The sequence below is a fragment of the Ranitomeya variabilis genome, chromosome 2 (assembly GCF_051348905.1).
Source record: "Ranitomeya variabilis isolate aRanVar5 chromosome 2, aRanVar5.hap1, whole genome shotgun sequence".
NCBI lineage: Eukaryota > Metazoa > Chordata > Amphibia > Anura > Dendrobatidae > Ranitomeya > Ranitomeya variabilis.
Window position 1 is genome coordinate 832,048,237 of NC_135233.1, and position 20,856 is coordinate 832,069,092.

The 20,856-nt window shown below is 40.5% G+C and overlaps 1 protein-coding gene across 2 annotated transcripts in view; it reads left to right on the forward strand.

The window, feature by feature from the left end:
- Positions 1 to 20,856, forward strand: part of CSMD1 (CUB and Sushi multiple domains 1) — a 2,858,343-nt gene that overhangs the window by 2,470,976 nt on the left and 366,511 nt on the right. For both annotated transcript variants that reach the window (XM_077290057.1, XM_077290056.1), the window contains exons 38-40: positions 2,604 to 2,722; positions 5,978 to 6,047; positions 7,841 to 7,957. In XM_077290057.1, the coding sequence (XP_077146172.1) occupies positions 2,604 to 2,722; positions 5,978 to 6,047; positions 7,841 to 7,957 (306 nt within the window). The remainder of the gene's footprint in view (positions 1 to 2,603; positions 2,723 to 5,977; positions 6,048 to 7,840; positions 7,958 to 20,856) is intronic.

Consider the following 20,856-nt stretch of genomic DNA (forward strand, 5'->3'; position numbering starts at 1 on the left):
GTGTTTTTCAGCTGCAGGGACAGGACAACCGGTTGTCATTGAAGGAAACATGAATGTGGCCAAGTACAGAGATATCCTGGATGAGAATCGCTTCCAGAGAGCTCTGGACCTCAGACTTGGTCGAAGGTTCACCTTCCAACAAGACAATGATCCTAAGCACACAGAATAACAATGAAGTGGCTTCAGGACAACTCTGTGGCCATTCTTGACTGGCCCATCCAGAGCCCTGAGCTAAACCCAATTGAGAATCTCTGAAAAGACCTGAAAATGGCTGTCCACCAATGTTCACCATCTAACCTGCCGGTACTGGAGAGGATCTGCAAGGAAGAATGGTAGAGGATCCCCAAATCCAGGTGTGAAAAACTTGTTGCATCATTCCCAAGACTCATGGCTGTACTAGCTCAAAAGGGTGCTTCTACTCAATATTGAGCAAAGGGTCTGAATACTTATGACCATGTGATATTTCAGTTTTTCTTTTTTAATAAATTTGAAAAAAATACTACATTTCTGTTTTTTTTTAGTCAAGATGGGGTGCAGAGTGTACATTAATAAGAAAAAAAATGAACTTTTTTGAATTTACCAAATGGCTGCAATAAAACAAAGAGTGAAAAATTTAAAGGGGGGCATAAATACCTTCCGTACCCACTGTATGCCACTTCTGTGGTGTAAGGCCCTCATTTATTTAAATGTGAACACTCCTGGTTGAGTGTCCATCTGCTGGATTGGGCATAGTGGAAGTCATGTTTGTTCCTATTATACTATTTCTACTGTGGTGAAATTGATGTCACTTTGGTATTGTCTGCCAATAATTTTTGGAAATCCGGGTGCTCTGATGGGATAATGTGGGATGTTAGGGGTAGTAGTCCGGTGGCTCTGGCTGAATGGATGATGTGGGAAATCAGTTCATCTTTGTAAGAAAAAAACAAAAATGTTGTTTACCAAAAGGCTCTTGAATGAGTTAAAAATAAAATACTATCAATATTTGGGTAATCATTTAGTTAATTTGTGTTGCAAACCATTATAATTTGTTATAACTAATCACAGTTTGTTACTATGCCCAGGCAATGCTGAGCTCCTCAGCTAGTAGTTATTATAAAAATCAAGAGATATAATGGTGGTACGGCCGGCTCAGAGGCAATAGAGGGTTCCCTTCTCCAGTAGAGGTCTGTGAGCCTTTCCAACTAGCACCATTAAAGGTGAGGTCCCTGCTGCCTGAAGCTTCCTACAGAGTCCTCCAGTTTCCCCCTGTCCTGGGACTGGTACCTGCACGATGGGCAGCTTGAGCCTTTTTACAGGGACTCTATCATGCCCCGGGCTCCTTAGTTGCTGCTGTGTCTCAGGCATGGTGCAGGCAGTTAACATGTAGTGTCGTGCCCTCCGGTTCTGCTCTGTGTCCTAGAGTCCCACAAAAGCATCAGGCTCTCAGTACCCAGATCTGCGCTTCAGCTCTGAGGGTGCCCTGCCACAGTTCCCCTCTGAGCTCTGTTCCTCTCCCGTGCTCCTTCCCTTCTAGCTACTCCACATCCAACCCTTCAGGTCTTCCTCCTTCCAGAGGCTGCAGCTCCCTCGTGGCTGCCAGGCCTCTCTGTCTGCTCTACGTCACTCCTAGACATCTGCTCTGCTTGGTCTCCCAGGACCAACTAACTAGCTCCTCCTCCAGGTCAGGAAACATATAGCATAGGGAAGCTCCCCTGAATCAAGGTCCTGAGCTCCCCCTCCAGGCCTGGATTCAGAATGTGTTGCATGTGTGTGCCTTACCTGGTGAAGAGAACTCCATTATCTCTGAGCATGACATTACTCTCCCCGAAGGAAAAGCAACATCACTGCAGCAACCAGTGAGCTGGGGTGCTGCACACTCATATAGTCTTGTGGTGAACTGTAGTTTGGCCAACAGCTGTCTGATGTGTGTGGGTCTGTGGGTCCCCTAATCTTAGAAATAAAAATTTGATTAAAATCAAAATTACCTGTAAGAGTTTTGGTCCATCCCTGGACCTTTGTTAAGGCTGTCAGAATAAAAACAATAATCAACACCTAATGTATAATACAAATCCTCACATAAATAAATTTGGAACAAAGGAACTGTAAAACGTTTCTACCTCATATTCAGATATATGTGAAACATTTCTTAATTGCCTTGGTTTTCTACTTTTTCAGAGGTATTTGTTGAGAAGATTTCCCAATTTTTACCTCCACTAGATGTTTCTGCCATATATGTTATTTTTTACTGCATGTCTCTGAATGGAATAGCACAGCAGACAAAAGTATATAACAAATATCTGCCTGATATAAGTCAAAAGGAAAAGAAGGCTGTGTGAACAGGGGTGGTGCCTTGATGAAATGTATCTTATAAGGGCACCAAAGTATCTTGCCCAGTCCTGCTGATAAAACTGATAAATGTTCAGAATTCCATCCACAGAAGATGTTTCAAAACTATTTCTAAAAAAGTTGCAGCTAACCACAGTACTCAGTCACAATTTTTCATTTTTCAAAGGATTTTAAAAATATTGATTCATAAATATGACCAGCTACGGTACTTAAATTAGTTGTAAAAATTAATTAGGCTTTCAAAAAATATTAACTTTTCTTTTTATGTATTCCATTAGCTGTTGGACTTACTGCTTGCCCAGAACCACTAATTCCAACAAATGGCATTAAAAATGGGGACAGATATATGGTAAATGATGTTGTATCATTTCAATGTGAATCTGGGTACACATTGCAGGTAGGTTGAGATTGGCATTTAATATATTTATCACACCAGTGTAAAATTTGTGTAAAGATAATAAAGTGATAAGAAAAACATAAAAAAACATACTTTCTTTATACCTCTGGCATTAAATTTTTCTAACAAATTTATGTGAAATCACTGCAAAATATTGTGGCATGTGTTTATATATGTGGTGGTGGTTTATGTGCAGTTTTCTTCCTTTTACGCATTGATTCTAAGAGAAAATGTGGTGACATAAGGAGAAAACAGATGCCTAAGATCTTATTCAGACTTCTATTTTCTCCTCATGAAAAAAATTGAATAATTTACATTAATGTTTTTGATCAGATTTTAATTGGTGTTTGGTTAGTGTGTCACTTTTTGCCACCAGTGTTTCATCAGTAATTTTTTTGTTTGCAAAAAATAAAGAATATTGAGAAGCTTCTCCTACCCGATGCAATGTTAAAAACAGACAGCCAACAGATTGCACAAAGATGGCATTTGTCCATGATTTTCTCAGACTCTAAGATTTGTTTTGCATGGTGGAATTTGAGGGATGATTGGAACCATAAACTGACATATCTCTGTGATTTTTTTTGGTCACATGGTCTGTGAAAAACATGGACGTGTGAACAGCCCTAAAGACTACACTTGGTATGTGATAAACATGAATACAACACATGAATGAAAAAATTGATTTTCGAACAAGGTACAAAAATGCACAGGGCCCGATTCATCAAGACCAGTGTTGTTTACATCAGTTTTAATGAGGAGATTGCTGGAGTCAGACGCTCCTGATTTATCAAGTGGCATATGCTTCTTTATGAATAAGAAACATTGGATAAGTGCCGATTACTGATGAAGGAGCGTGCTCGGATAAGGTGTTTTTCGAGTGAGCTTGTGGGCTAGTAGAACATTTTCTTCGCGCTTTAATACTTTGCTGGAGTTGCTGCTGCTTCATGTCTCGAAGCTGCTTGACAGACGCAACACATGCAGGGATTGCCTGTTTTTTAGGCAATCCCTACATGTGTTGTAGCTGTTGAACAGCCTGGAGACATGCAGCCATGATGACTAGAACATAGTATTCGATCACGCTGAAGACACTCTATTAACACATAAGCATGCTAGGATAACACCTTATCAGAGCATGCTTATTCATCACCAAGGCCGGTTTTAGATAAAGTGGGGCCCTGGGCAAAAGTTTAAAGTGGGGCCCCAAATGCTCTCATATTGCACATTACACATAAACATTTTGGTTGTATTTACATGCGCTGAGTTCAGGCTGTTAATTGAGTCCAATCAACAATAATGAAGTTGTTTGTCGCTTGTTCCCGAATTTCTTTACACTGACTGAAGAAGAAAGATGGGGATAGATAGTCCTCGATACAGTATTACAGGTCACAAATGGTATAATGCACTTCCCATGGTTCTTGATAGAGTATAATGTAGCCACCCTCATAGAGTATACTGCAGCCCCCCACAAAGGATGCTGCAGACCCCCTCTGAGAATAATGTAGCCACCTCAGAGTATAATGCAGCCCACCCGTCAGAGTATACTGCAGACCCACACACAGTATAATGTAGCCCCCTCATAGAGTATAATGTAGTCCCCTTGTAGAGTATAATGCAGCCCCCTCAGAGTATGATGCAGCCCCCACACACAGTATAATGTAGCCCCCTAATAGAGAATAATGTAATCAGTCCCCTTGTAAAGTATAATGCAGCCCTTATAGAGTATAATGCAGCCCCCGATAGAGTATAATGCAGCCCCCCACACATACAGTATAATGCAGTCTCTCACACACAGTATAATGTAGATACACAGTATAATGCAGACACATACTCATGCACATACACACTCACAATTCTTACCTCTCCTCCTTGTTCCCCCACTGATCTGGCTTCTGCAGTGCATCTCATCAGCTTCACTGTTGGCACAGCATGGTGCACGTTAAAGTGACTTCATCATGCGCCTGCTGAGTCACAAGCAGAGGAGGAGTGATGGGAAAGGGAGCATCATGTGATGTTCTGTCCTCCATAACTGCTTTCAACTTGATAAGTTGAATGCGCAGTGGGGGGGCGGTACCGGGCCCCTCTTACTCACAGGCCACATAGCGGCCATGTGGTGTGCCACTATTAGCTCTGGGGGGGAGCAGGGCCCTATGCAGCTGCTTGTTGTGTTTGCACCTTATGTGGCCCTGCTTATCACTAATGGTAACAACTCCGTGTGCGGCTCACCACAAATTCTACTCCAGTTCCTGCTGGCGTGCCTTTGGCATCATGAACATCACCAATCATCATAAATTTGATTGGTGGTGGTCGACACGGGTCTTTGTTTTGTCCCAGCTCTACCCACTTTATCAAAGCTGGGCAAAAATGATTTTACAAAGCCAAACGTCGCTAAATTTTATTGCAGTCTTGACTGGCAGGAATATAAACCAGCTCACCAGTGATGTATAAGCTGAGTTTCGGGAGCACGGACCTGCTGTGTCTAGGCATGTAGAATCCAAAAGAAGAAAATGTCCAGCTTCACCGAATCCGTGAAAAAAAGTTAGTCTCCAGAAACGCGTTGAGATTCTTACCCATATGGTTTGTGCTGAAGTTTGTATCCTCCATGTTTAAGTTTGTGAATAAAGAAAACTTTTTTCAACGGATTCGGTGAAGCTGGACATTTTCTTCTTTTGGAGTCTTTAATGGCGCCAAAATTATGTGACATTTCAAAGCGTTTTACTCCAGAATTCTGAAATAAGAATTTTATGTTGGTACTACTATACATGCCTTGTGAGCATGGCTTAAAGCCTAATTAATAAATGCTTTAGTCCTTGCCTTTTTAACTAGGACTAGAAATAAATGATAATGTGAAAACAAAAATTTTAGCTTGTAATTTTTCTTATTGATAAACTTTCTACTATTGAATAACATTTTCCACATTTGAACCAATGAAAAATAAAATATAGATCTGGTTTTCCACTTGTTTGTCATATGGCAGAAATACAGATCTATATTTAGAAAAAGAATCACTGGCAAGTTCATGTCACTGTAGAAATTATGTATACTTTGAATTGTTCAGAAAAAATGTTCCAAGAAGAGATCCAATGTGTTTTGATGGGTGAATATGATTTTTAATGCCGGAAGACTGGAGATTTTCATAGAGCACAAATTAAAGCAGAGAACTCTGATCTGACACTGCACTGCACTTTAGGTTTTATCATTCAGCTGTTTGATGTAACTCTTTTATGTTCCTGAGCAGTTTTCTTTTGACATCAACAGGGACATTCACATATTTCATGTATGCCTGGGACAGTACGGCGATGGAATTATCCTTCACCTCTTTGCATTGGTAAGCGTCTGTACTGTCTAGTGAAATTTCTCAGTATTTCATAGTAATAACATTCATTGTTCTCAGCTTTGAACTCATGTATCACTGCTGAAAAAAAGAAAAAGAATAATTTGATGAAAGATAACATATGTGAATAATGGCATAATTCCATTTTGGCTGAGACTAACTTGTGTGATGGACACATGTGACCACTGCAGCCAATTACTGGCTGCAGCAGTCACACCAGTATGTCAATGTGATATAAGCATTGCAGCAAGTAAATAAAGAGTGCCAATAATTGCTAAGTGCTTGTAAGAACAAGCTTTTTTGCTTCTTACTTTAAAATTCATGACTATGTAAGGAATTTGTGGGCCAGTAAAAGTCAAAACAAGCTCTGACTTCTACCATGATTTGTTAAACAATACCTTGATATTAACTCTATCGTGTGATGTACATATCCATCAAAAGTCGCGTCCCTGACTTTGATGCGGGCTTGCACGCCGAGACCACGTCTTTCCCCACACATACGGTTATGTGGATGGAAAAATAAATCTTTATGGCTTTTTGAAAAAGGGGAGGCAAATAATAAAACGAATTGGGCTTAAACATGGACAATGTGTAAAATGTATTTTAAAAAAATCCATAAAAATAAAACTTGCCTATTAAATCCAAGTTCCCATTGCCATATTTATGGAAAAAAAACAAAATGTGAAAATTTAAGAGGATGTGCACACAAAAAATCCTATACTATATCCACAAACTAAAATTATTTAAATTGGTATAATAAAATAATGAAAAATTGTAATATTAAGCCTCAGGGTTCAAACTGGTTTTGATACCTCACATATCCAGCAACTTACCTAGAGGGTGGATCTCATGCTCCGGGAGCTAATTGTCAAGGGCACCAAAAAGACACTCAGCATCTGCCAAGGTACTTAGATGTCAGAGTACAGTTGTGAACTGGATCTGTGCCCCAAGTAAAGTCTAGCTCCAGGATGACCCTGTTAAATTGATTTAGACCACATTCATAAATTAAAAAATGATACAAATTTATATACAGTAAATGCAAAGCTGAAAATATTGGTATCATGGACCTAACATTAAAGGGTTTCTGCATTTATAAGATTAAGCTATTATTGTGGTATAACCATAAGGTAACACTTAACATTGTATTCCTTTAACACAATGTAAGGTATATTGCATAAGCATGACAAATTATTAAAAAGCTGAAAAATATAATTAGTATTATACTCAAGATAAGAAAAATTGTTCCTTCCAATAGTGCCTTTAATGTCAAAATGATTAATTATTCCTAAGCAAAAGCCATGGTTAGCTGATGCTATATTAGAATGTCCTAATGTACAACACAAAATAATTGAAAATACTCAGCATATTGGAAAGGCCGATTGTTGCTAAGCTTGCTTTACCTCTGTATAATGCTAAAAGTAAAGCATGGCTAGAAATAAAATGCCAGTGAGACCCATAAAATATTCCAAAAAAAAGAAAAAGAAATACCTGTGATATTTTACTTTCCTTTCTTTTTCTATTTGGAAAACTATTATTAAAATTAGCAAAAATACTTTTAAAAACACAACATCCACATTTGCTTTAAAAAAAAAGTAAATAATGTAAATTAGCTGCTCTATTAACACACATCAATACACAGTCATTACTGTTAAAGTCCGCCATACAATTGTGCTGGCTTTTAAAGGTAGGCACTGAACGCAATCTTTAAATTTTGCCAAGAAAAGAACACAAAATTATTTGTTGAATTACTTATTTCATCTTTTAATTGTCTTTTTTTTCTCTTTAAGCTAAATGTGGTGGAACATTAACAAATCTGATTGGTGTGATTTTAAGCCCTGGTTTTCCTGGAAATTACCCAAGTAACTTGGACTGCACATGGAAGATTTCATTACCAGTTGGCTATGGTTTGTATTTTCATTAATGTAATAACTTTTTTGCAGATTGTGAAAGGGCAAATAGTGAGACAACCATAGTTTTCAGCAATTATCAGAAAGTGTTATTCTTCAAGTCAAACTCTTTTTGACATTTATTTATTTTAAATTACATGGAATCATTTGCATGAATAGGTTTTTATTATATAAATGTATTAAAAGTAGGAGAATTATGTGGATTGTAACATACGGTAATTCACATACATAATGGTCAAAAGTTTTCTTTACGATTTGAAATGGTCTTTAGTTCCTGAGAAATGTTAAAGTTTTGGTTACCAACATTTGTATCCCAAACCAATAGACTACACTCACATTTTCCCATATATGTATTTTAATGAAAATTAGCATACATATTGCTTCTTCTGTGGTTTAGTCTACTTGTTAGAAAACTTCTAAACTATGGGAAGTGTGTCCAGAAACATGAGGCAGTAAACAAGCTCCATTCAAGTCTTACCTTATTTAGCTTGCAATAGTAATCTGTATCTCACTCATGGGCAAGAAAAGAGTAAAAAAGACTCTTAAGCACCACATGAAGTTCCATTCGCTCCCATCGTACTTTACAATGGTAGGTTTTTTTTACTAAAGGAGTTGGCAGGCCTATAACAGTGGCAGACACCTCAACCATGTTTATGGTTGAAGCCTCCATGAGAATGGAGGAACAGACTGATGAAACTTCAGGCTTTGAATTCCAGCCAGGCTCTCATGGACCTTCCTAATATCATGTTAGCTTAAACTTACTCTTTAGTGGTACTTCATAGACTACCCGGTACTATAGAAATGATTGTAAAGTAGCAACATCTGAGATATGTTTATGTTGCAAATTGATATCCCTCAAATTTTGAGATCTGACTGTTTTTGAGAGATTGTTCAACCTTTTCTTCTAGATTTTCCAATTCAACTTATTTGAACATGCCACAGGCAGAGCGGTGGTTGCTCATGTAACAGCTTTCTTTAAAGCAAACTTTTGAAGCCCTCATTGCGTGAGAAGTGTAAATTAAAGAAAGCAGCAATTTGCCAAGGCACCAAATGAATTCCTCAATGTTTGGAGTAACTGAAATGTGATCACAATACAGCTAGATTAGTCAGTAGTCCACAATCTCTTTTAACAGGTTCAGTTATAGGCGATCTGAATGAAAGACTTCCAGAGCAGTATTGAGAACTTTGAAAATAAAAAGGAGAAGACAAAATACCAGTTCCTTAAAACTGAAGGTGAAGAAGATGCTATGGGCATTCTCCAGCTGATCTTTTACATGACTCTGGCTAAACCTCCTTAATACTCCATTTGTATGGACATAGTGCACAAAGCAATACACCAAAAAACACCTGACTGCAGACATCACAATATTATTTGTTATATAATAGAATTCATAATAAAAGAGCAGATAATGGTGACAGTTCATTTTTTCATCAATTTCAGTTTACAGGGAATCTGTCACCAGAATTTTGCTATCTCATCTGAGAGCAGCATAATGTGGGGAAAGAGACCCTGATTTTAGCAATGTATCACTTAATTTATCGCACCTAGCAATTGTGATACTGAGATACAGAGTTTTCTCTGCTGTAGATATAACAGTGCTCAGAAAGCTGACCTGCGCACAACACTGATTGGCAGCTTTCTATGTTCATTGTATGCTGCTAATCAGTTTTGGGAGTGTGGCTGGACTAGGAGGCACATAGACAGCAAATCCAGAAGTGACAATCTCCTGCTGATAAACCACTGATAGTATTGAAACAACAGCACACAGCTTAATATAATGACACATAGCTCACATTAGTCAATATCACAAGATACCCATACAAAATATATACTTAGGGTGAAAAAACTGGCATAACATATGTATAACCAAAGAGCACTTAACAAAAAAAACCATAGTGTATATACCCTTAAAATGTAATTTTATTTAAAATAATTAAAACAAATATATAGAAAAATCAGATAGTAACACAAAAAGGCTACTGAGCAAAATTGCAGGGAAGCGCTGATAAATACAAGCTGCATTAAACAATTAGCACAAATAGTCCAGATATCGATCCCGAAGTATTGTAATAATAAGGGTTAACCTTCCCTAATAAGTTTAAACAAGAAAGACTTTAGTATAAATAATATACTTGCATATGTGTAGAGCTGCTTGCTATAGCGTCCCCACCGCCCCAATGCACATTTTGTTTAAAATTTCATCAGGAGGCATGTTTTGGGGAGGAGGTAGGTATCATTATATAGTACTGATCAGGAAATTATAATGTTAAGCTAAGGGGCCATATAGGTCATATGAGCAATCAGATAAATAACATGTGAGGAATAATGTATATTACTGATTAGCAAGGGATAGTGCTTGGTTAAAAAAGACGTGTAGCTTATATGACCAATCAGATGAATAGCATGTGATCAGCTTCCCAAACAGCTCAAATTAGATTTGATAATGGCACCGCAGTAGTCAGCCAAGGTCTATGTTTAAGGTATCAGGGTCTGGGCCACATTTAGAGCTTTGAATTGAAGTTTCAATTAAGACGTGGTGAGTAAGGGAGCAGTGTAAGCCTTCTTTGTTGGGAGCCCTGATATCTCATGCAAAAGCTCAATTTTTTTTTCCCAGCCACACTTAGGTGGCACAAACGTCAGTTTCGTGAGCCACTATTGGTTGAAAAATGTAAGGATAGTAGCACAGGTAGTTGAGTGATCAATTGAATCACAGTAGAACATTTTATAATGGCACAGAAGCAGTCACCCAGATCCTGGCAATTAAATGACTCGCTACTAGATAATCCCTCCACTAAACCTCGCATCGTTAAGGCCATTGAAATGTTCTTTGAATTAAATAACAATGCTGAGACATCATCCTTAATACTTTGGGAAGCTCGCAAATCGGTGATCCGAGGGGAACTTATATCTATGGCATCCTATTTGAATAAAATAAAAAATAAAGAATTAAATGCTCTGCATGAGGAGATAATGCACTTAGAATCCCAACATAAGAAAACATTATTACCACAAACTCAACTAGAACTCTCAGCTAAAAGACAAAGACTAAAAGATATTCTCAGAGAACAGTCAGCATAAATTTTTGCCTCTTGGAAAAAATGCATTTTTGTGCATGGTGATAAAGCCTCTAAATTAACAATGTCACTTATGAAAAAAAGCAGGCCCGCACTTTTATTCACTCTATTAAAACTAAAACGGGCCAAATAACCCAAAACTACTCCCAGATAGAGAAAGAGTTTTTAAATTATTACAAATCCTTATACCAATTGCGCCTCGAAGAAGGAGAAAAAGAAAAAAGCCAGAGGAAGCAGGATATTCAAACCTTTTTAAAAAGCCTAAATCTCCCGGCCCTATCTACTCCTCAACAAGAACAGTTAACTAAACCATTTACTCTTGTGGAACTCCAGTCAGCCCTATTGAAGTGCCCTTAGGGAGAGCCCCCGACCAGATGGCTTCACAGCCTAACACTATAAATCCAATTCTGAAATTCTACTCCCCCATCTTCTCAATATGTGTAACTCTCTCCAGGGAGGGGAAAAAGCTCCACGTCAGTTTATGGAAGCCAGAATCTCACTGATCTATAAGGAAGGGAAAGATCCGGAACAATGTGGCAGTTACAGGCCGATATCATTGTTGAACACGGACCTAAAAATATATGCGAGATTAATGGCAAACAGAATTGCAGTTGTGTTGCCCAATTAATCTCCCTGAATCAATCTGGATTTGTGAAGGGTAGAGAGGGGAAAGAACACCTACAAAGTCTTGCACCTCATGCAATATGCAAAGTTTAAGAAAATACAGATTGCACTAATTGAGCATAGATGCTGAAAATGCATTCGATAGGGTTGACTGGACTTTCCTACAGGGAGCTTTATTAAAATTTGGTTTCCCCCATCTTCGATATTAGCCATTATGGGAATGTACTCATTTCCCTCAGCTAGGATCAAACTCAATGGATCGCTTAGAGATTCATTTCAGATAATCAATGGTACAAGGCAAGGCTGTCCGCTATCACCGCTACTCTTTGTACTATCATTTGAACCACTCTTACAAGCCATTCAACAATGTGTTGACATATTCAAATTCAGGACACCCATTTTAAAACAGCGGCGTTTGCTGATGACCTCTTGATAGTAATTTCGAAACCATTAAGAAGCATTCCGGCCATTATGGATATCCTGGGGAGATTCAGCAAACTTTCTAATTTTAAAATAAATGAATCAAAATCTGAACTACTAAACCTAGGTTTACCTAACAATGTGGTTAATAGACTTAAATCTGCATTCCCCTTCCCTTGGCAACCAAAAAGCTTAACTTATTTAGGCATACAGTTATGCGCTTCGGACAAGGACCTCTTCACACTTAAAGGGAACCTGTCACCTGAATTTGGCGGGACCAGTTTTGGGTCATATGGGCGGGGTTTTCGGGTGTTTGATTCACCCTTTCATTACCCGCTGGCTGCATGCTGGCCACAATATTGGATTGAAGTTCATGCTGTGTCCTCCGTAGTACATGCCTGCGCAAGGCAATCTTGCCTTGCTCAGGCGTGTACTACGGAGGACAGAGAATGAACTTCAATGCAATATTGCGGCCAGCATGCAGCCAATGGGTAAGGAAAGGGTGAATCAAACACCCGAAAACCCCGCCCATATGACCGCAAACCTGTCCCGCCAAATTCAGGTGACAGGTTCCCTTTAATTTTAATCAGCTCTTAGGAAGCACTGCTTCATACCTCCGTTCTTGGAAAGACACATACCTATCTTGGATAGGAAAGAAAAATATTTTTTTAAAAGCGTAATTCTCCCAAAATTTCTCTACATACTCAACATGCTCCCAATCCATTTGCCATTTTCTTACCTAGCTAAAGTACACTCCTTATTTTTTAACTACATCTGGCAAAAGGGTAAATCACGTATTAACTCCAAAACACTTACTCTCCCAAAAAACATGGGAGGGATAGGTGCTCTGGATATTGTAAAGTACTATCAGGCGGCATATATATCAAGAACGATCCACTGAATCAGGAAACACAAAGATAAACAATGGTTAAACATTGAAGAAGCAATGTCACCTATACCTCTGCGCTCTTTGCTACTTGGACACACCAATGACTTGATCTCACCCACACTAAAAAATATCCACACTTTAGCCACGTTTAAAATATGGAAGAAGGTTTGCCTCACCTTGGCCCCCCTCTTTCACCACTGACTAAAGTCACTGACCTTTTGGACTCACTTCCCATCCATGCAGCTCATATTCCACTTGAGCAATTAATTGAAGATGGGGCACTTCTTACTTTACAAGATATATTCAAAATTCCTGGACTTTCAGGCCAAACTTTTTTGCAATATGGTAAACTATCTCATCTCTTCTACCAATACTATCAATCTGTTGACTTCAGTAGACCATTAACCCCCTATGAAACCCTATGTGCCAGATTGAAATTATCCACTAAGAGCCTCTCGATAATATATCATTCTTTGCTCAAAATAGACACTTCACTAAAACGAGCGTATCTGGCTCGATTGGAAAAAGACTTAGGTACTACCTTCTCTGATTCCCAGATCAAAAATATATATAGTAATTCGCATGGTCCTTCTACCTGTGTTCGCATCCAATAAAATTCATTTAAAATTATTTCTAGGTGGTATTTAACTCCCAACCAAATACAGAAATGGTACCATTTAACAAACTCTACTGTAATTGTTGGAGATGTGGAGCTGACGATAGTAACTACATACAAATATGGTGGTCCTGTCCATCACTTTCCCCCTTTTGGAAGGTGGTAGCCTCTATCACTCACAAATTATTAGATAAAAGTGTTGATCTGAAACCTGACAATGTCTTCTTAAACATCCCATTGTGGCCAAGAGACGTGAATGCTTCCAAATTATCACAGTTTATCATGGCGGAAGGGAAATCCTTAATACCTTCAAATTGGAACACTAAAACTATACCCACAGCTAGCCAAATGTACCTCAAAATAGACCAATTATATTGTATAGAGGAATTAGCTGCAAGAGTCAATCATACTACCGACAAGTTTCAAAACATCTGGCAGACTTGGATTCGATTTAGGACACAGTCTACTTTCTATTCTACGATATAATCATTATGTCAATTTACTCACTCCAATGTGTCACCAATCCCCTTCCCTCCCTCCCCTCCTTCCCTCCTTTCCTTACCTCCATCTCTCTCATTCTGTCTCATCTACACCCTCTCCTCTTCTATTTAGTTGAATTGGTAAGTGCTCAAGATAAATCCTCTTCTTTGAGAGGAAAAATGTTTGATACTCTCTTAATAATGGTACTTATGCTCTTAAGAGATTGAATACAGTGCTTCTTGTACTAGCGCTATGTCTTCTTATTTGTACACTGTCACGATTATATTATCTTGTACCTTGTTTCTAAAACTGTTTGTTAAACTTGAAATTTTCAATAAAAAGAACATTGAAAGAAAGAAGCAGTCACCCATGGGCCTTACATGAGGTATCAGAGTCTTGGCCAGCATTTAGAACTTTGAATTGAAGTTTCAATTAAAACAAAGTGGGTTAGGGAGCAGTGTATGCCTATTTTGCTGGGAGCCCTGATACCTCATGCAACAGCTGAAAGAGTTTTTTCCCAGCCACACTCAGGTGGCACAAATATCAGCTTGGTAGAGCACTATTGTTTGAAAAATGTAAGGATAGTAACACAGGTAGTTGACTGAAAGTAAGTTCAGGCCTGCTGGTATGGGAGCCATAATGCTACAGGCAATGCACATGAAGGAGACCCAACTTGGATTCTCTACATTTCAAAAATAAATTTTCACATACCACTAAAATGACATTAATTTCAACAGAGTAGAAACAGTATAATGGGCCTCTGACACACCTTCGACTAGAGGCAAATCATCAGATGGAGACCCAACTTGGAGTCTCACATTTAAAAAAATTATTGTCACACACCACTAAATTGACATCAATTTCCACAGAGTAGAAACAGTATAATGGGCCTCTGACACCCCTTCCACAACAGACAGCTATTGCACCATGGATCTAACAGTGTGGCAACCCAGTAGTTAGCACTATTTCTAACCATAAGAATACAGGAATCATGTTAATGATAGTGCCACCAGAAGGCGCCCATGTGTCAGGCGCTTCCATGGGGTTCAAGTAAATGGTGTGTTGGTGGTGGGGTAACACTCAAGCTTCTTTCCTCCATCCCCTCCCGCCTACCATGACCAATTTGAAATGCAAGGGAAAACAAGGGTGATTGGGATTGCACCTATGAGGATTGTACTGTGTGTGATGTTAAGGTGGATGAAGAGGAGGAGAGGCAACTTGATGCAGCGATTGCCATCCACTGTAGCACATGCTCTTTCTGAGACTCATCTACTGCTGTGCAGCTGCCAAAGAAAGGGAGTCAAGTAGCCCATTCAGTAACAGATGTTGTCAGTTGTTTTTGATTAGGACAAGATGGTGTCATTTTAGTTGAGCTTTCATTAACATTATCACCTAACCCACATATACGTCAAACACCAAGCCTATTCCCCTTCCATCAAGACCTCATTTTTTCTCACTCATGTTGTATGTACCCATCTCATCTTTTAACCTGCTGTTTCACAACCATAGGCCCAGACCTGTCCCTAAATGAACAATCAGTTTTTATTTTCTTAGATAGTGTGCCTGAACAACGCTCTTAGACATAACGATTTAGATTAGCAAATGGGGCCTCCTAATTCCTAACTGCAACCTAGTTTTAGCCCAAATGATTTGGATTAGCAAAGAGGGCCTCCTGGCTGAACCCCAATATTAGGCCTAATGATTTTGAATAGCAAATGGAGCTTCCTGACTGCAACCTAGTTTTAGCACAAATTATTTGGATTAGCAAATAGGGCTCATGGCTGAACCCCAACGTTAAGCCTAATGATTTTGATTAGCAAATGGGGCCTCCTGATTCCTCACTGCAACACTGTTTTAGACCTAATGATTTAGATTAACAAATGGGGTGTTAGGGGTCGAGTTCCAGCCTCTGCACAGGGGGAATCTTGAGCCATCTACGCTGCAGTCTCCCATTCTTCTCCTGCCGCAGTGGAGCCTGCTCAGTGGAGGCGTCGGTCCCAGTGTCATGCTCAGTCTGACACTGTGCGAAGGGTTACTGCTGCCTTTCCTGCTTCTGCCATTGTAGCCAGTACTGGTCAGCAGCGAGCAGATGTCTTTGGGACTAAGTCCTACTTTTCCCCTTCTGAGCATGTTCAAGGTAAGATCTCTCATTGGAGATCAAGGGTCACATGCTCAGGTACTGCAGCTATTCCCATTGGTACTCTAGGAAGGTCCTGAAGTTGCTCAAGTTCTGGGGCAGCTTCCCATTGGTCCTTTTGGGAAGGTCCTGTAGTTGCTGCAGCTATGAAAGGTGCGCATGACCGCACGGCCATGCGCTAGTATCTTTCTGATAGTATTACCAACAAGTCCAACCATAGACACAAAATGGTACTTCCAAAATACATATGAAACGACCACTAGATGGCAGCTGAATCACTGTCATCCATAAAGAAGCCTACCACAGATTAAATTAAAATAAATTTATTGAAGACAACATAACACAACAATTAATATCTAAAAAAGCTACAGCAAATCCTCTAGGTAATACCTTATGGGAAGAACATGGGAAGCACAATACAAAAAATGTCCTCTAAGACAAATCGATATGTATATATTAAGAGCACCTGCCCACCTATGATCCTATGTGGGCCAATAGACATCAAGGTGCAAACAGCATCTACTTCTGGAATAATAACAGGTCCCAAGTACATAGGTGGACTAAGATGCCCGTACCTTCCCGCTCTCCATATGCCTATAATAACATCCAAATACATATGACATTGTTATGATCCCTGTGGCTGGGGATCACAGGAAATACCAGCTAAGTTACTAAGCAAAGAACAAGCTCTAGGGAGGTGGTAACTGGACTGACCGCAAATCTGATCCTATCCAAACACACTAAAGGTAGCCGGTGAACGTGCCTAAAATCCTGGACGTCTCGACGCAGCCTGAGAAACTGACTACCCCTAAAGAGAAAGCAAGACCTCACTTGCCTCAAGAGAAATAACCCCAAAGATATAGGAAGCCCCCAACAAATAATAACGGTGAGGTAAGGAGAAAAGACACACGTAGGAATGAAAACAGATTCAGCAAATGAGGCCCGCTAATACTAGATAGCAGAAAACAGATAGAGAACTGTGCGGTCAGCAAAAAACCCTACCAAAATATCCACGCTGAGAATTCAAGACCCCCACACCAACTAACGGTGTGGGGGGGAGAAACTCAGCCCCCTAGAGCTACCAGCAAGCTGGGAAATCACATATTAGCAAGCTGGACAAGAAACATATTGAACACAGATGATCAAAAAATGAACAAAACGGAAACTTAGCTTCTCTTGAAGAGACTGGTAGCAAGGTAGTCAGAAGGAATCAGAATAGCACTGAATACATTGACAGCAGGCATGGACTGAGAGTCCAAGTGAGCTTAAATAGAAAACCAGCCCACAGATAACGAGACAGCTGATGCCAGTCACAACCTGCAGAAAGACAGCACTCACACAGTACCACTTGTGACCAAAAGAGGGAGCCCAGAAACAGAGTTCACAACAGTACCCCCCCCTTGAGGAGGGGTCACTGAACCCTCATCAAGACCCCCAGGGCGATCAGGATGAGCCGCATGGAAGGCACGAACCAAATCGGCCGCATGAACATCAGAGGCGACAACCCAGGAATTATCCTCTTGACCATAGCCTTTCCACTTAACCAAATACTGAAGCCTCCATCTGGAAATACGAGAATCCAAGATCTTCTCCACCACGTACTCCAATTCGCCCTCAACCAGCACCGGAGCAGGAGGCTCAACAGAAGGAACCACAGGCACCACATACCTCCGCAACAAAGACCTATGGAACACATTATGAATGGCAAACGATGCTGGGAGGTCCAAACGAAAAGACACCGGGTTAAGGATTTCCAAAATCTTATAAGGACCGATGAAGCGAGGCTTGAATTTAGGAGAGGAAACCTTCATAGGAACATACCGAGAAGACAGCCATACCAAATCCCCAACACGAAGTCGGGGACCAACACCGCGACGGCGGTTGGCAAAGCGCTGAGCCTTCTCCTGTGACAACTTCAAATTGTCCACCACATGGTTCCAAATCTGCTGCAACCTATCCACCACAGAATCCACCCCAGGACAGTCAGAAGGCTCAACCTGACCCGAGGAAAAACGAGGATGAAAACCAGAATTGCAGAAAAAAGGCGAAACCAAAGTAGCAGAACTAGCCCGATTATTAAGGGCAAACTCGGCCAATGGCAAAAAAGTCACCCAATCATCCTGATCAGCAGAAACAAAACATCTTAAATAAGTTTCCAACGTCTGATTAGTTCGCTCGGTTTGGCCATTCGTCTGAGGATGGAAGGCCGACGAAAAAGACAAATCAATGCCCATCTTAGCACAAAAAATCCGCCAAAATCTGGACACAAACTGGGATCCTCTGTCAGACACAATATTTTCAGGGATGCCGTGCAAGCGAACCACATTCTGAAAAAATAAAGGAACCAAATCGGAGGAGGAAGGCAACTTAGGCAAGGGCACCAAATGGACCATTTTGGAAAAACGATCACACACCACCCAGATGACAGACATTCTCTCAGATACTGGAAGATCTGAAATAAAATCCATGGAAATGTGCGTCCAATGCCTCTTTGGGACAGGAAAAGGCAAAAGCAAACCGCTGGCATGAGAACAGCAAGGCTTAGCCCGAGCACAAATCCCACAGGACTGCACAAAGGAATGCACATCCCGTGACAAGGAAGGCCACCAGAAGGACCTAGCCACCAAATCTCTGGTACCAAAAATCCCAGGATGGCCTGCCAACACCGAAGAATGAACCTCGGAAATAACTCTGCTGGTCCATCTATCTGGGACAAACAGTCTCTCTGGTGGGCAACAGTCAGGTCTATCAGCCTGAAATTTCTGCAGCACTCGTCGCAAATCTGGGGAAATGGCAGACAAAATCACTCCCTCTTTGAGGATACCAGCCGGCTCTAAAACTCCCGGAGAGTCAGGCACAAAACTCCTAGAAAGGGCACCAAAGGGACATTTTCCATGAATCCCCTGATAACCCCAACTTGACACAGACATAGCTTTCCAATCCAGACCTGGATTATGGGCCTGCAGCCATGGCAGACCCAACACGACAACATCATGCAAATTATGCAGCACAAGAAAGCGAATCACCTCCTGATGTACAGGAGTCATGCACATGGTCACTTGAGTCCAATACTGAGGCTTATTCTCAGCCAATGGCGTAGCATCTATTCCCCTCAGTGGAATAGGAAATTCCAAAGGCTCCAGAACAAAACCACAGTGCTTGGCAAACGACAAATCCAAAAGACTCAGGGCAGCACCTGAATCCACAAAAGCCATAACCGAGTAGGATGACAAAGAACAGATTAAAGTAACAGACAAAATGAACTTAGGCTGTATGGTACCAATGGTGACAGGTTTAGCGATTTTTTTTAAGTGCTTAGAGCATGCTGAGATAACATGAGTAGAATCACCACAGTAAAAGCACAACCCATTTTGACGTCTATGACTTTGTCGCTCAATTCTAGTCAGAATTCTGTCACATTGCATTGACTCAGGTCTCTGTTCAGAGAACACCGCCAGAGGATGCGCAGATTTGCGCTCCCGCAAACGCCGATCAATCTGAATGGCCAAAGCCATTGAATCACTCAGACTTGCAGGCGTCGGTAACCCCACCATAACATTCTTAATGGCTTCAGAAAGACCCTCTCTGAAATTTGCAGCCAGGGCACACTCATTCCATTGAGTAAGCACTGACCATTTCCGAAATTTTTGACAGTACACCTCAGCTTCATCCTGACCTTGAGAGATAGCCAGCAAAGCCTTTTCTGCCTGGTTCTCAAGATTAGGTTCCTCATAAAGCAGTCTAAGCGCCAGAAAAAACGCATCCACATTCAGCAATGCAGGATCTCCTGGTGCCAGAGAGAAAGCCCAATCTTGAGGGTCGCCGCGTAACAAGGAGATAACAATTTTAACTTGCTGAGCGGAATCACCAGAGGAACGAGGTCTCAAAGCTAGAAACAATTTACAATTATTCCTAAAATTCAGAAACCTAGATCTATCTCCAGAAAACAACTCAGGAATAGGTATCTTTGGCTCAGACATAGGGCTATGAACAACAAAATCCTGAATATTTTGCACCCTTGCAGCAAGATGATCCACACTAGAAGTCAGACTCTGAATATCCATGTCTGCAGCTGAGTTCAAAACCACCCAGAGATTAAGGGGATGAGAGAAGCTGGACAGACTGCAGCAAAGGAGGAAAAAAAAAAAAAAAAAATTGTACTCAGGACTTCTTTTATCCCACTTCATGCGATGCATTAAACACTTTTTTGGCCTGCTGTACTGTTATGATCCCAGTGGCTGGGGATCACAGAAAATACCAGCTAAGTTACTAAGCAAAGAACAAGCTCTAGGGAGGTGGTAACTGGACTGACCGCAAATCTGATCCTATCCAAACACACTAAAGGTAGCCGGTGAACGTGCCTAAAATCCTGGACGTCTCGACGCAGCCTGAGAAACTGACTACCCCTAAAGAGAAAGCAAGACCTCACTTGCCTCAAGAGAAATAACCCCAAAGATATAGGAAGCCCCCAACAAATAATAACGGTGAGGTAAGGAGAAAAGACACACGTAGGAATGAAAACAGATTCAGCAAATGAGGCCCGCTAATACTAGATAGCAGAAAACAGATAGAGAACTGTGCGGTCAGCAAAAAACCCTACCAAAATATCCACGCTGAGAATTCAAGACCCCCACACCAACTAACGGTGTGGGGGG